The sequence below is a fragment of the Canis aureus genome, chromosome 14 (assembly GCF_053574225.1).
Source record: "Canis aureus isolate CA01 chromosome 14, VMU_Caureus_v.1.0, whole genome shotgun sequence".
In the NCBI taxonomy this organism is placed as follows: domain Eukaryota; kingdom Metazoa; phylum Chordata; class Mammalia; order Carnivora; family Canidae; genus Canis; species Canis aureus.
Window position 1 is genome coordinate 63,017,360 of NC_135624.1, and position 13,731 is coordinate 63,031,090.

Below are 13,731 nucleotides of genomic sequence, written 5' to 3' on the forward strand. Positions count from 1 at the left end.
ACCAAAGAAGTCCCTTTAATACTTCTTGTAAGGTTAGTTTAGTGCTGATAAACTTCTTAACCTTATGTTTGTCTCAGAAACTATCTCTCCTTCGTTGTGAATGATAACTTTGTAGGGTTGATTGTAAGTTTTCTCCTTTCAACACTGTGTATGTGTCATGTAACTCCTTTGTGGTCTACAAAGTTTCTGCTGAAAAAATCAGATGAAAAATAGCCTTTAGGGTTTCTCTTGTATGTAACAGTTGCTTCTCTCTTGGTGCTTTTAAAATTCTCTCTTATATTTAATACCTGACATTTTAATTATTATGTGTCCTGGTGTGGACCAGGATGGGTTCGTCTCATTTGGAAGTCTGTACATTTAAACCTGATGTCCATTTCTTACCCCAGGTTAGGGATATTCACAGGTACTATTTTTTCAAATTAGTTTAATGCCCTTCTCTTCCTCTTCTGGGAAATTTATAATGCAAATGTTCATTTTCTTAATGTTGTCCAAGAGATCTCTTAACCTATCTTCCTTTGTAAAAACTCTTTACACTTTTTGCTAGTTAGCTTGGGTACTTTTCATTAGCCTGTTTTCCAGATCATTGATACATTCTTCAACATCTCCCAGTCTACTGTTGATTCCCACTTCATTTAGTAATTCACAGGAGACTAGACACTAAATGGTTTTTTAGTTGAATAAATCATCATTGCAGAACCTATCACAGACTATAAACTATTTCATTGTGAGACAAATAAGGAAAGGAGAAAAAAGAAAAAGAGGAGGAAGAGAAGAAAGAAAATCCAACAAAAATACCCATTCACTGTTTGCACACTTATGCCACAATGTAATGTCAGACTTATAATACAGCAATAGCACTTTATTGATGTTTCCCTTGTAATCGCATTTTCAAACAGAACACTGGTTAGTTAAAGAGGAAATGATATCTGTTTTACTTAAGAGTAAAATATCAGGACATGTTCTGGTCCGTCAATATTCTATAATGACCTATTGTCCTGGAAGATGGCAAGAGAATAAACACAAGAAGGTTATTCCACTGCTTAGATTTCACCTTCTTGTTTCCCATACTCTCAGGCCAACCCCATGCTTTTATTATGTTAAAGCAGAAAGTAATGAGTGGAATCAAGTTGACATTTTGATGTCCAACGTAAAATATGGGTGAGTGAAGTTTAATTGTAGATTGTAAATGTGTATATTCACGTCTCTCTATTTTTATTACCTGGCAGTTTGGTTTTGTTGCAGATACTGTTCAGTATTGCCCGTAGAGAGTTAGTTCACTTCTTCATGAGGTTATGAATCTCCTAAATCTATTACAATTGTGCCTACTAACATTGCTTACATAAATCAATCAAAAATTAAGTGAAGGAAGAAATTAGGTGAGAGGTAGAGGGAGACAGATAGAAACTACTTAAAAAGAAAGGAAGTCATATGATAATACTAAATGAAAAAGCAGGGCTGGTTTTTAAAAATCAGGCTTATTTCAATACTTACTAAACTAAAGATTAGCTTTGCTTTGCACTTGAGAAAAGACTATATATCTTTTAGGCTTGTAAATAAATGAAGTATGTTCCTTAATATAAATAATTTCTAATGTCTGGTTCAAATATAGCATAGATTATTTACCATTAGGTAAATATTGTCTTGAAACACCTGATAAAAAATTAAACCTTCAGTTTTATTTACAGGACCTAATTTCTAGATAAATAATACATTATTGAGTCTATCATTTGGTTTCTCAGTCTTTATGCTACACACATAATTGCCTGAAGATACTGTTTAAATGAGATTCCTAGTGCATCTCTAAGCTTCTGATGCAGTGCATCTTGAAAGAGGGCCTATGAATTTCCATTTCCAGAAGTTCTCAGGGTATTCTGATTCTGATGGTCTCATGTATCACTTTCAGTAACAGTGGACTATCATGTAACATTTACAACCTCTAAAAATGATTTTCTGATATTCAGTTCTGACCACTTTGAATTACTTAACCAGTAGCAAAGAGGTGAATTTTTATACAAATTTACCTGGAGACTAAACAAAAATAAATTTTCCTCCTTTCTAGTGTAAAATGTACAAATGGCTTCCACTGAGGAACATGAGCCCCCTTAAAGGCTCAAGTAAATTCAATTCCAAAACATATGTTTCCAGTTACTTGTGAGGTATGTAGACTAAGCATCTATGGTCATTTGATTTGAAAATAAGAATTATTTTATCATACAGTACTCAATAGATGACTGAATTTTGGCCAATTTTGGATATACATCAAGACTTAAAGCATGCCAAAGCCAATTGAAGAAAACACATTTTAATAGTTTGGAGGAAACACACGAGATGAATGAAGACTCCAATTTTGTTATGACAGTTGTCACCAGTTATTAGACACAAGTAGAATTTTAATAAAATGGTATCATTTTTGGCATAGAGTACTTCCGTCTTGGACATGCATTTGTTGAAATAGGGAGATGCTTTGCTTCAGAAACATTTTTACTCTTTCAATCATTTATTTCTATGCTTGGTTTCCTGCGATTTTCTTTCCCCTTTGTTTTATTCACATATGCCTAGACTAAGACTGGGATTAATATTTGATGGGTCCATTTGTTTCCTAGTCATCTGCTTTACAATCTCCTATTGTGAAATCACCATGTTCAGTTTATCTTGATTTCTGGGGACAGGTTTGGGCATCATTTTCAGTTTAATAATATGTTCTCATATTTGACATGATTTAGAAAAACAAATGGAGGATTTCAGTGTATTTAAATACCTCGGTCCTCTGGGAAAGCACATCATCTCTTAGGGCTTCAGAACTTTGGCCTCTGACTCCTGAGTCTTCTCTCAGTTAACAGGTAATATGTTCATGTACAATCAAGTATGAGGTTATATTTTAATCCTTTGTGTTTTTTGGAATAAGTTGAAAACTATTTAGAAAACGTATATTACTGCCTAGTGTTTTCTAATGAAAAAACAATTTAAAGACATAATGACCTGATGTGAGGATCTGAAGGTGAGTTCAGGATTTCAGCGCCTCTGAATTGACAGTGATCATTGGACAGAGAGATGGATATGTCAAATGGAGGAGATGTGCTCCATCATCTCTGCTGGTGGGATTTTCTAAAAGCTTTTTTAGTTTCTTGATTAAGTATGTGACATCGGCTTTGTTAAGAATTACTTCTACCTTTATTTTAAAGTTTAAGTTTAAAAGAAAATGGTATCTGAATAGATCAGATCCCTTTTGGCAAACACGTGTATTCAATAGTATTAAGTCACCTTTATAAAAAGTTACTTTATTCCCAGAACTAATCATTTTCCATAATCTTTCCATGCTCTTTTCATCATTCGAAATAGTTTGTTTTTCTGCATAATAATAATGTATAAGGGACTTTTTCATTTTAATAATTCATTTCATTTAACCCATTTTAATTTTAATTTAATTTGGCTGGGGAAAAAAAAAAAAAAAACCTGTAGTGTTTCAGACTTTTATCATTCTGTTCCTTGGGAACTATTATTTCAAAGCCCTTAATAATGTATCATCTATCTATCTGTCTATCTATCTATGATCACTTCCTGTGAATTTCTCCCAATCTTCTACTTTCAACAAAATGCCAGCTAGAAACTTCCTATTTTGTATCGTAACATGACTGAATATTGGATTTCACAAGTAGATGATAGAAAAATTTCACCAAGAAATATTTAATTCTTATGAATTGTCAAATGCCACAGTCCTGAGTTTAAACTAATGGGGCAAAATAACAGATAAAGAACAAGGAAAGTGCCATTAGCCCTGAGGTCTGCTTTATATGTTAAAGATTTAGAGTTATTAGCAGAAGAACAGTTGCTTCTCCCTGTAGTCGTTACTCTAATGTTCTATCAAAACCAGGGGTTAAGAGAAAAAAGATTTGACCTATTATTTATCTTATATTTGAAAAATTTGGGATCCCTGGGTGGCGCAGTGGTTAGGCGCCTGCCTTTGGCCCAGGGTGCGATCCTGGAGACCCGGGATCGAATCCCACATCGGGCTCCCTGTGCATGGAGCCTGCTTCTCTGAAAAAGGTCCCTGAAAATTCTTTTCAATTTGATGCTTCTCTGCCAAGTATCATTCATTATCCAATACCAAGGTCACACCATCTACACTCTTCTCAAGCCAGGAACCTGGTTCCTTTCACTCACTTTGTTAGGAAACCAGTCCCTGTTGCTTGTCATTCTATCTTCTAAACATTTCACTCTGCCTTGATTCTCCTCATGCCATTCTGTGGCCACCATAATCTCACAACAATCTAAGGGCTGGCCTGATCCCATCATTGTCTTTACATGCTGAATGATGTCCCTTCTAGCATGCTACCCTCTCCTTCCTTTGTGTTCTTCAGCTGGCTCCCAACACCTCTTTCTTCTATATAGCCTAGTACAACTGTAGCTTTTGCTTTATTTTAATGTCCTCATCCTCTTGGTCTCTTCAAGATGTCCCTTTTGGGTGTTTCTATAGCACGTTTCTATTTCCAAATCGTGGCACCTATCTTGATTTAGCAATGTCCCCTGCCAATCTCTAAGTTCCCTCATGTCAGGCAATGTGCTTCCATTGTCTTTGTCTTTCCAGTGTGTTTCCCAAGGCTTTGGAGAATAGTCAGTCAATAAATGTTTGACTTGCAAATGCAGGAGTGAATATGCTACTGATTTTCACATATGCTTTCACAGGAATCAGCCAAATATGAAGATCTTTGTCTTTGCCTTTGTCATGGCCCTCATGATTGCCATGATTGTAAGTATATCCGGAAATTTTGAACAATATATTCTCAGTAGTTCTCCAAGGAGTCTCCTTATTTCTTGTGTTCTGGTCATTGTTTGTATTTTCTTGATAACAGCTTTATAGATTTTAATATTTTTATTAGCCATTTCTTTGAATTAACCTAGACATTCATTAGGGGTTTAGAATAAATCTTGGGTGCACACACTCACATACACATGCACACACACACACGTTAAATACACATGGACACACAAGTGTAATTAGCTTAACATAAAAGCAACATTTTTAAATGAGCTCCATGCAGCTGTGCAGGTAAGAAGCTAAATATTACAAGGTCTAGACCAACCAAATGTCAGGAGTTCCTGCCTGTATTGTCATTTACTTGCATGTCACTAGGTAAAACTTGACCTATCTGAAACTTTCTTCCTCCTCCACTTCCTCCTCCTCCACCTTCTTACCTCCTTCTTCTCCTCTTCTTCATCCTCTTCTTCCTCTGCGTCCTCCTCCTCTCCTATTCCACTTCCTCCTTCCCTCTCCTTTTTACCTTCCTTCTCTTCCTCCTCCACTTCCTGATCTCTTCCCTCCTCTCCTGTCCCCCCACTCAACTTCCTGTTTCTGTCCTTCCCCTCAACCTTCCCTTTATTCTCCCCTCTTCTTTCACCTCCTTCTTGTTGACTCTTCCTACCTTTGTTTCTTATTCTGTTCAAATAATGTTCTTTTCTGGGTATTCTTTGTGTCTAGTTACTGACATATTCATCAAGAAATAATACTTCTTCAGTCAATCCAACAAGTTCTAGTGGATGTTATCAAAACAAATTGTTTATGATATCACAGTATATAATACTTAGTTTTCTAATAAAAGAACAGAAGTGCAAAAAATAAAAATATAAAAACAAAGAAAAACATAATACCAGACTCTATTAGCACAAAAAATATTTGAACATCAGTATCTCTTAAACTATATAAAACATAGCCATGTTAAAAAAAATTTGTTTTGAAGAAACCCAAAGCTTAGCTTTTCAGTATCTCTCTGTTCACACATGATAGATTTTCCTTCCTTTCACACATGCAAAAAACTTGCACCAGAGTGATTTGATACTGGAATGTAGCAAGTTATTTATAGCAAAAACCTACTCCTTACTCATTTTAAACATGTCATTAAACAACAACAATAAAAACTAATTTAGCATATTAGTTACAAAGAGTTTGTCCTCATTCTGTTTAATCATAATTATGGCAGCTTGGTGCATTTTTGTACTCAATTTGAAGTTATAAAATGAAGATGCTGATTAGTATTTTTTACTTTTTTCCCAGGGAGCTGATTCCTCTGAAGAGGTAAACATTTTCATTCACTTCAGGGAGCAGATTCATCTGAAGAGATAAGACATTCTCATTCACTTCATTTGATAATGAAGACTGTAATGAGATTTTAATCTGTCTCTATTTTAAAGGAGATAGTTTTTTCCTTACCATATAAGTTTTCCCCTGATAAGGTGGTATAGTGCAAACATATTTTGTCCCTGAGTATTTACTCTATAAGAAGAATCAAAACTTCTCTCTGAATCATACCTATGTGTTAAATTGTTAAATGCTCATAACATTTATCTTAATGAAATGTACCAATGATATCTCTTATTATTTTGACATGTCCTATTAATGATAAGGCCTCAAAAATTATTAGTCATTCATAAAATGAAGATGCTGATGATTATTTTTTACTTTTTTCTCCAGGGAGGCTATTTATCTGGAGAGATAAGACATTTTCATTCACTGATAAACTTGATAATGATGCCTGTATTAAAATTTTTATCTGTTCTTATTTTAACAGCGATATCCACGGTTTTATCCCTACCCTGTAAGTATTCCCCTGATATTGTGGTATAATACAAATATATTTTGTCCGTATTTATTCTTTAAGAAGAATCAATACTCCTCTCTGAATCATATCTATGTGTTAGATTGTTAAATGCTCATAACATTTATCCTAATGAAATGTACCAATGATATCTCTTATTATTTTGACATGTCCTATCAAAGATAAGGCCTTAAGAATTATTACTCATTCATAAAATGAAGATGCTGATTAATTAGCTTTTACTTTTTTTCTCCAGGGAGGCTATTTATCTGGAAGATAAGACATTTTCATTCACTGATAAACTTGATAATGATGCCTGTATTAAAATTTTTATCTGTTCTTATTTTAACAGCGATATCCACAGTTTTATCCCTTCCCTGTAAGTATTCCCCTGATATTGTGGTATAATACAAATATATTTTGTCCGTATTTATTCTTTAAGAAGAATCAATACTCCTCTCTGAATCATATCTATGTGTTACATTGTTAAATGCTCATAACATTTATCCTAATGAAATGTACCAATGATATCTCTTATTATTTTGACATGTCCTATCAGAGATAAGGCCTCCAAAATTCTTAGTCATATAGTAAATTGAAGAGTTTAGATGGCATCAAATAAGAAGGATCAGAAGGATAGATGAAGGATATTTGGATTAACACAAGCTAAAGAATATGGAACTTTTGAGAATCAGTAATCTTATTATAAGTCAAGAGTCAAGGTGGCTACGACCTTGATGACGTAAAAAAAAAAAATTTGTTTTGAAGGAATCCAAAACTTAACTTTTCAGTACCTCTCCCATTCACATATGATTTTCCTTCCTTTCACATGTACAAAAAACTTAATGTAGCAAATTCTTTTTAGCAAAAACCTACTCTTCACTCATTTTAAACATGTCAGTAAACAAAAACTAGTTCAGCATCTCAGTTATGAAGACGTTGTCTTTATTTTGTTAAATCATAATTATGGCAGCTTGGTGCACCTTTATACTTAATTTGGGGTTATAAAATGAAGATGCTGATTATTATTTTTTACTTTTTTCTCCCGGGAGACTATTTATCTGGAGCAATAAGACATTTTCATTCACTGATAAACTTGATAATGATACCTGTATTAAAATTTTAATCTTTCCTTATTTTAACAGCAATATCCACCCGTTTATCCTTACCCTGTAAGTGTTCTCCTGATACTGTGGTATAGTACAAACATATTTGGTCCCTGAGTATTTATTTTATAAGAAGAATCAATACTTCTCTCTGAATCATATCTATGTGTTGAATGGTTAACGGACACCTTGATTGATTGTACTTAATTATGATACACTGGTAAAAGACCCAAGTCTTGGCACTAGTAACAATTATATGGAAATTCATAAGGCCAACCTGAAGAAGCCAACTAATCTCTTGAGACTCAAGTATCTCTGTGTGGCAAATAATTGCCTTGGCCAAAAAGAATAGTTGAAATTCTAATTCTATTAAGTATAATATATGCCTAATGCAGTATAGAGGCTACTAAAACACATAGGAGATGGTAAGTCTTCACCTTCTGATTCTTTTGGAGGGTGATGAAGTTAATCGGCTAAGTTAATTGACCATGCTAAATAAGTTAGGAAACTTCATTTATTTAACATTTTTCTTAATGAAATGTACCATTGATATCCTTTATTATTATTTCAGTGTGATAAGGTCTAAAAAATTCTTAGTCATAGAGCAAATTGATTTAAAATGGCATCAAATAAGAATCAGAAGGAAAGAGGAAGGATATTTGGATTAACAGAAGCTAATATTAAGGAATATGGAATTTCTAAGACATAGCAAGCTTATTATCAGTCAAGAGTCAAAGTAGAAATTCCACCTAACCTGGAAGTAGCAATTTTCCTTCTCCCTGGAATATTCAAGGATGGGCAAAGTAGGAGCTTGGAGGTAGTATTATAAAGGATATGTAAATCTTTTATAAATGGTTGGCTATAATTAATCCCTCATGTATTATAAAATGATGAAACTGTCAACAAACAGTAAAGCATAAATGCTTTATCATTTTACCTTCTTTTAAACATTTCTCTAAAAAAACTGAAAACATAACCAAAAGTTAGAAAAAACAATCATGTAGCTGATATGTAAGTTCCTACCAAGTTTAACAACCTAAATTCTTAATAGAAGTTAAGGTGAATATTTGCATAGCAATTGTCTCAATTGTCAGCCATTGTCTCTTTCCTTTTGTTTGTAGGCCCCAGCACAATACCCTCCTTCTTCATAGCCATCATTTTGAATATTAAGAACCCTAGGACATGATTATGGAGGTAAGCTGGAACTAGTGACATTTTATAGTCTTCAGAGGTATCAATGGTGGTGTTAAAACTAGAGAAAACAAAAACAAGATATTAAAACAAAAGCAGGGATGCCTGGGTGTCTCAGGGGTTGAGAGTCTTCCTTCTGCTCAGGGCATGATCCCAGAGTAGGGATAGAGTCGCACTGGGCTCCTTGCAGGGAGCCTGCTTCTCCCTTGGCCTATGTCTCTGCCTCTGTGTGTATGTGTGTGTGTGTGTGTGTGTGTGTGTGTGTGTGTGTGTGTGTGTCTCATAAATAAATAAATAAAATCTTAAAAAAAAAAAAAAATGAAAGCAGCCCCAGTTTAGGATTGGAGCCTGGTGTAGTTCTCCTAAAGTGTGGTTATTTATCTAGAGTTTCCAAAAGGAAAATGTCCTGGTATGATGAAGGGAGCAAGGATTTGGCTTGGAACACTTTTGTTTGTGTTCTGGTTCTGAGGATTACATTCACATGACCTTGAACTATTCCTTCTTTTATTTTTTTAAACTTCTTTTTCTCAAGGACAAAACGGGTATATGATGACACCTCATCAATTCATAGAATCTGTGAGCTATTAAAAGATATATTACATTAAAAATTAATTAAAATTGCTGTAATTTGCAGTTGCAGGCTGCCCTGCCTCTAAATCTGTGCCCAATATTATTTAAAACTTTATCTTCTAAAAATGTAATCTTTGGAGCCACTGCATCAATAATATCTGGGAAATTGTCAGAAATGTAGAGTCTAAAACCTCACCTTGACCTACACAACATCAGAATCTACATTTTAATAAGATCTCTGTTTGGTCATAACGCAATAAACTTTGAAACTTCCTAGGGGATTCCGACAAGCAATGAGAATGGGGACAGCTGCTCTAATATAATACCAATAATAAGAAATGGAAGTATTTCCAATTTGATTTTAAAATGTCAATTTTACCTAAAACAATATTAGATGTTCTAAATTCTATGCAAGTTTCCATATTTCACTGAAAACTAAAGCAGTTTTTTTGGAACTAAAAGAAGACTGTCTTGCAATTCAGAGATGAAACTGTTCTAGAGGATTCCATTATTTTTAATTGCACATGGAGAATTCATTCACCTTGAATTCCCTGTTGCCATTAATGACAGAACAAAGAATCTAAACTTGATTCCATAAGCATTATGTATCGCTAGGTATATTAGAGCAAGGAGGAGGAATATACTAAAACTATTATTTGGCAAAAATTAATTTGGATGAAATGAATAGAGTATAGTTGAGCAGAGAAGTGGTGGAACTGATGTCTTGGTGATAGACTCTGGAGAAATATGAGAGAGAGACCCTACGAAAAGGCAATCAATAGATTTGATGCTGGGTTGGATGAGACACTAAATCAGGGAAGGAGGGGGGAAAAACAGATACAAGTTATCAGAATTGGATTAGCAAGTAAAAGTGCTGAGCAATATGTGACAGTGCTCTGTTGTTGCCCATTTGTTTGCTGGATCTGTTGTCATTCTTCAGGAAGTTCGGCTTAGTGCATGTTTTGCCAGGTTTCAGTAGGGATGTTAAAAATACTCTGGCTATGTTAAGTTTGAAAGACAATAGCAGTTAAATTGAAAAGTGACCAGGGGAGAAAAAGAAGACAATAGAAGTTCATTCAATCCATTTTTCTATAATGATTCGGTATTTTTTAATTCTCCAAAGTAGTAATAAAAGTAATCCCTTGATATGTAATTAATTTGGCTAGGAGATTTGAAGACATGGAAATAAAGGAATTTGTTAAGAGAGTGGAATGAAATATTGGGAAATAAATACAGTTCCTTGTATGCATTTAAGGAAATAAGGGTCAAACAAATTTGTGTTCATTCAGGCATGAGCTGTTACTTGACCACATCATGAGCACTCAGTGAGACAGCCCCTAGAGATACAAGTACCAAGCCAGAGTCCCTGCACTCTACAGCTTATTATCTAGTTTTAAAGATGGATGTAAAAACAAGCAAGCATCAGTCAGAATATCATTTCACAAAGAAGTGTTGTGAGTGGATGGGTTCCTCAGGCCTATCAATACCAGCAGGTCCATGGCACCTGGAGGCAGAAGGATCTAAACAATGAAGAAGGCCATTGAGGAACTACCAAATTAATTTAGGATGAGAAATAAAAGTTTGAGGAAAAGAAGAATAGGGATAGCAGCAATTTACTGCAATACAGAGTCTGATTGTGCAAGTTGTATAGAATGATACTGGTGAAGCTATTTACTGTGAATGATTTTAACCATGGCAGGTTTTGGTCAGGGATCCTTTGTCATCAAAACAAACCCAAAGGTAAATAAGGAGAGAATTTCGTTAGACAAAGTCCATTGCTTTGGGAGAACACTTAATCTCAGAAATCTGCAAGTTTCTCAAAATCCAAATGAAATGGCTTTTCTTTTACAGGCTAGAGAGAATTTAGCAAAGATCAGCAGAAACTTTTGAGGGGAACTTAAGCAAGCAATGAGAGATGGCCAATAGGGTGTGACACAAAGCGCCTACTGTGGCTAGCCCATTCTCTGGAACATCTGATAAAGGGCACACTCCATCTTTAGTGCTTGTTCAGGCTTGGGGGAAAGCAGAGCTCAAGGAAGGAGAGAAGCCTGATAAATATTTAATTTGGCAAATAGGCGTCTGTGAACACTTAGTCAGTCTCAGAGGATATGTAGATGCAGTTTGAAAAGAAGTGTTAGCAATGTTTGATATTTAATTCAAATTTAATAAAAATAATATTTCTCTTTCTCCACAGGCTTGGTGGAAAGTCCTATTTGCTTTCTTACTCAAAATGATTCTTCCTAAAGAAAAATCCTTTAATCATCTAGTAACACTTATTAGCCCCAATACACCACATACACCCAAAGTATTTGTAAAATTATGTTTTGGAATTTAATTTTTTAAATTGCATTATATTATGCGTTATATCACAATTTAAAAATAATTGGATCGATCATAATTTCTAGATTTTCCGTAAGAAAAAAGAAATCTAATCAAATAATGTTACATGGACAACACACACCAGAGATTAATGATCAATATTTTTAAAATAGTAATAGTAGTCTCTGAACTATTGGAAAATCTCCTTTTCTCCTCTGTGTTAATAACATCATAAAAATGTTTAAAAACCTTATGCATAATAAATTGATTATCAAGCATATACAATTCTCCCATTGTATTTGTTTCTGGGGTAGCCATTACAGATTATCAAAACTGGTGGCTAAAATCAACAGAAATGTATGCTCTCACGGTTCTGTTGGCAGAGGCTTGCTCTTTCTGACAGTTCTAGGGTTCAATCTTCACCTCTACCTAGTTTCTAGCAATTTATTGGCAATCCTGGAATTCCCTGGTTTGTAAATGTGTTATTTCAATCTCTGCCTCTCTTGTCTGCAAGCAATCTTCTCCTTCTGTGTGTCTCTCTTCTTATGAAGATACCAGTCAAATGCACTACTTTTTGTTTGACTGCAAAGAATCCTGTCATTGCAGTTTCCCTTGTAGTATTCCATTCTGTTTATTTCCCCTTGGCCTCCTTCCTTTCGCACTCACCTAGGCTTCACCTTGGATCATTTCAAATTTTCTCTTCATATCACATTGACTCCCTGCCTTTGACAATCCGACCTGGAAAAGCCTAACCCCGGAAAATCTTTAAAAATCTACTTCTTGGGACCCCTGGGTGGCTCAGTAGTTGAGCGTCTGCCTTCAGCTCAGGGCATGATCCTGGGATTCTGGGATCAAGTCACACATCGGGTTCCCTAAACGGAGCCTGTTTCTGCCTCTGCCTGTGTCTCTGCCTCTCTCTCTGTGTGTGTGTCTTCATGAATAAATAAATAAAATCGTTTTTTAAAAAATCTACTTTTGCCACTCCTTTCCCTGGCAGCTACATTATAAAGGATAAAAAAAAAATCTCCCAACTATGTAAATGTCCCCTTTTAGCTTATGTTTTCTATTCTTTACTAGACACTCAGAACTGTTCACCAAACATTTCTTTGTTGGCGTTAGTTAGCTGTAATTTCTTTTTTGTTCTTCTCAAACCAAAGGCATTTGGTCCTGTTAATTAAATCTTCCTGATCAGAAGCCTCTTTGTTTCTCTTTCTTGAACTACTTCTATATATTCTACACTGACTCCCTTTTCTCAGAATTAATGCTGATATTCTCCAGGGTTCAGATCTCTGCCTCTTTTTCTTCTGTACACCTTCTTCCTCTATTATCTTGCCACTCTGAGGACTTAATTCCCATCTATTGTCTGATGGTGCCCAATGGTCAGACACGATCCTGTATTTCAGCCTCCAAATTTAGACTGACATACCCAATTGTATGCTAGACATCTCTGTATTTTCATATTTCCCAAATTACAATGTAGACTTTGTGAATATGTGTTCACTTGAATCTCTTATCCACAGAATGTATCCTTTGGAACTCACATTTTGTAGCAAATTTATCAGGTCTCTATTTTTTTGTTATATTAAGATGAAACAGGAACATTATTATTTAATGTAGCTGCTTTTGCAGGTAACTATATAGGCTTCTAGGATTTGAGCTCTCCCCTGGGACTCATCGGACTCTAACTTTTCTCATTTGGATAAGTTAATTATTAGAGACTTTTTCCTACTAACTGGAGTAGTTAAAAAAAAAAAATTAAAGTGGAAAAAGGTAATATAAAACCTCAGCAAGTACTACATCCTTAGGACACCGTTCTTAATGAAATTGCATTGGCTCTTCATTGAGTACATGCCTTCTAAATGAAACACCCTTTCATTTTCAAGGACATGGAATTGAGTAATGGAGACAATGTACTTTATTTCTCTCTTTATTCCCAAGTTGTAGGACATGTTCTT

At 34.8% G+C, this 13,731-nt stretch overlaps 2 protein-coding genes across 12 annotated transcripts in view; one reads left to right on the forward strand and one right to left on the reverse strand.

Moving 5' to 3' along the window:
- CSN2 (casein beta) overlaps nt 1-5,326 on the reverse strand; it is a 67,541-nt gene extending 62,215 nt beyond the window's left edge. Inside the window, exons 1-2 of one of the 3 annotated variants that reach the window (XR_013352289.1) lie at nt 2,759-2,853; nt 58-189 (exon numbers count right to left, since the gene is read on the reverse strand). The gene's annotated coding sequence lies outside the window, so the exon portion shown is untranslated. Of the gene's footprint in view, nt 1-57; nt 190-2,758; nt 2,854-5,193 lie in introns of those variants that run through there. The other 2 variants (XM_077848242.1, XM_077848243.1) reach the window with 2 other exon arrangements.
- LOC144283743 (uncharacterized) lies at nt 2,680-12,061 on the forward strand. Of its 9 annotated transcripts, none has more exons than XM_077848244.1 (8): nt 2,680-2,840; nt 4,684-4,747; nt 6,050-6,070; nt 6,467-6,590; nt 6,943-6,973; nt 7,643-7,762; nt 8,818-8,890; nt 11,652-12,061. In XM_077848244.1, exons 2-7 carry the CDS (start codon nt 4,697-4,699, stop codon nt 8,864-8,866), a joined length of 396 nt encoding a protein of 131 aa, XP_077704370.1. In that variant the 5' UTR covers nt 2,680-2,840; nt 4,684-4,696; the 3' UTR covers nt 8,867-8,890; nt 11,652-12,061. The 9 variants fall into 9 exon arrangements, 4 of the variants coding, with proteins under 4 accessions (XP_077704370.1, XP_077704371.1, XP_077704372.1 ...); XM_077848245.1 differs by having other exon boundaries at nt 2,683-2,840; nt 6,943-6,969; nt 7,736-7,762; XR_013352293.1 differs by having other exon boundaries at nt 2,685-2,840; nt 6,564-6,590.
- The last annotated feature ends 1,670 nt before the right edge of the window (nt 12,062-13,731 follow it).

Coding starts and splice junctions, on each gene's coding strand:
- LOC144283743 (XM_077848244.1), top strand. CDS start 4,697: ATGAAGATCTTTGTCTTTGCCTTTGTCATGGCCCTCATGATTGCCATG. Junction 6,591..6,942: donor CACGGTTTTATCCCTACCCT/GTAAGTATTCCC, acceptor TTATTTTAACAG/CGATATCCACAGTTTTATCC. Junction 6,974..7,642: donor GTTTTATCCCTTCCCTGTAA/GTATTCCCCTGA, acceptor TTCTCCCGGGAG/ACTATTTATCTGGAGCAATA.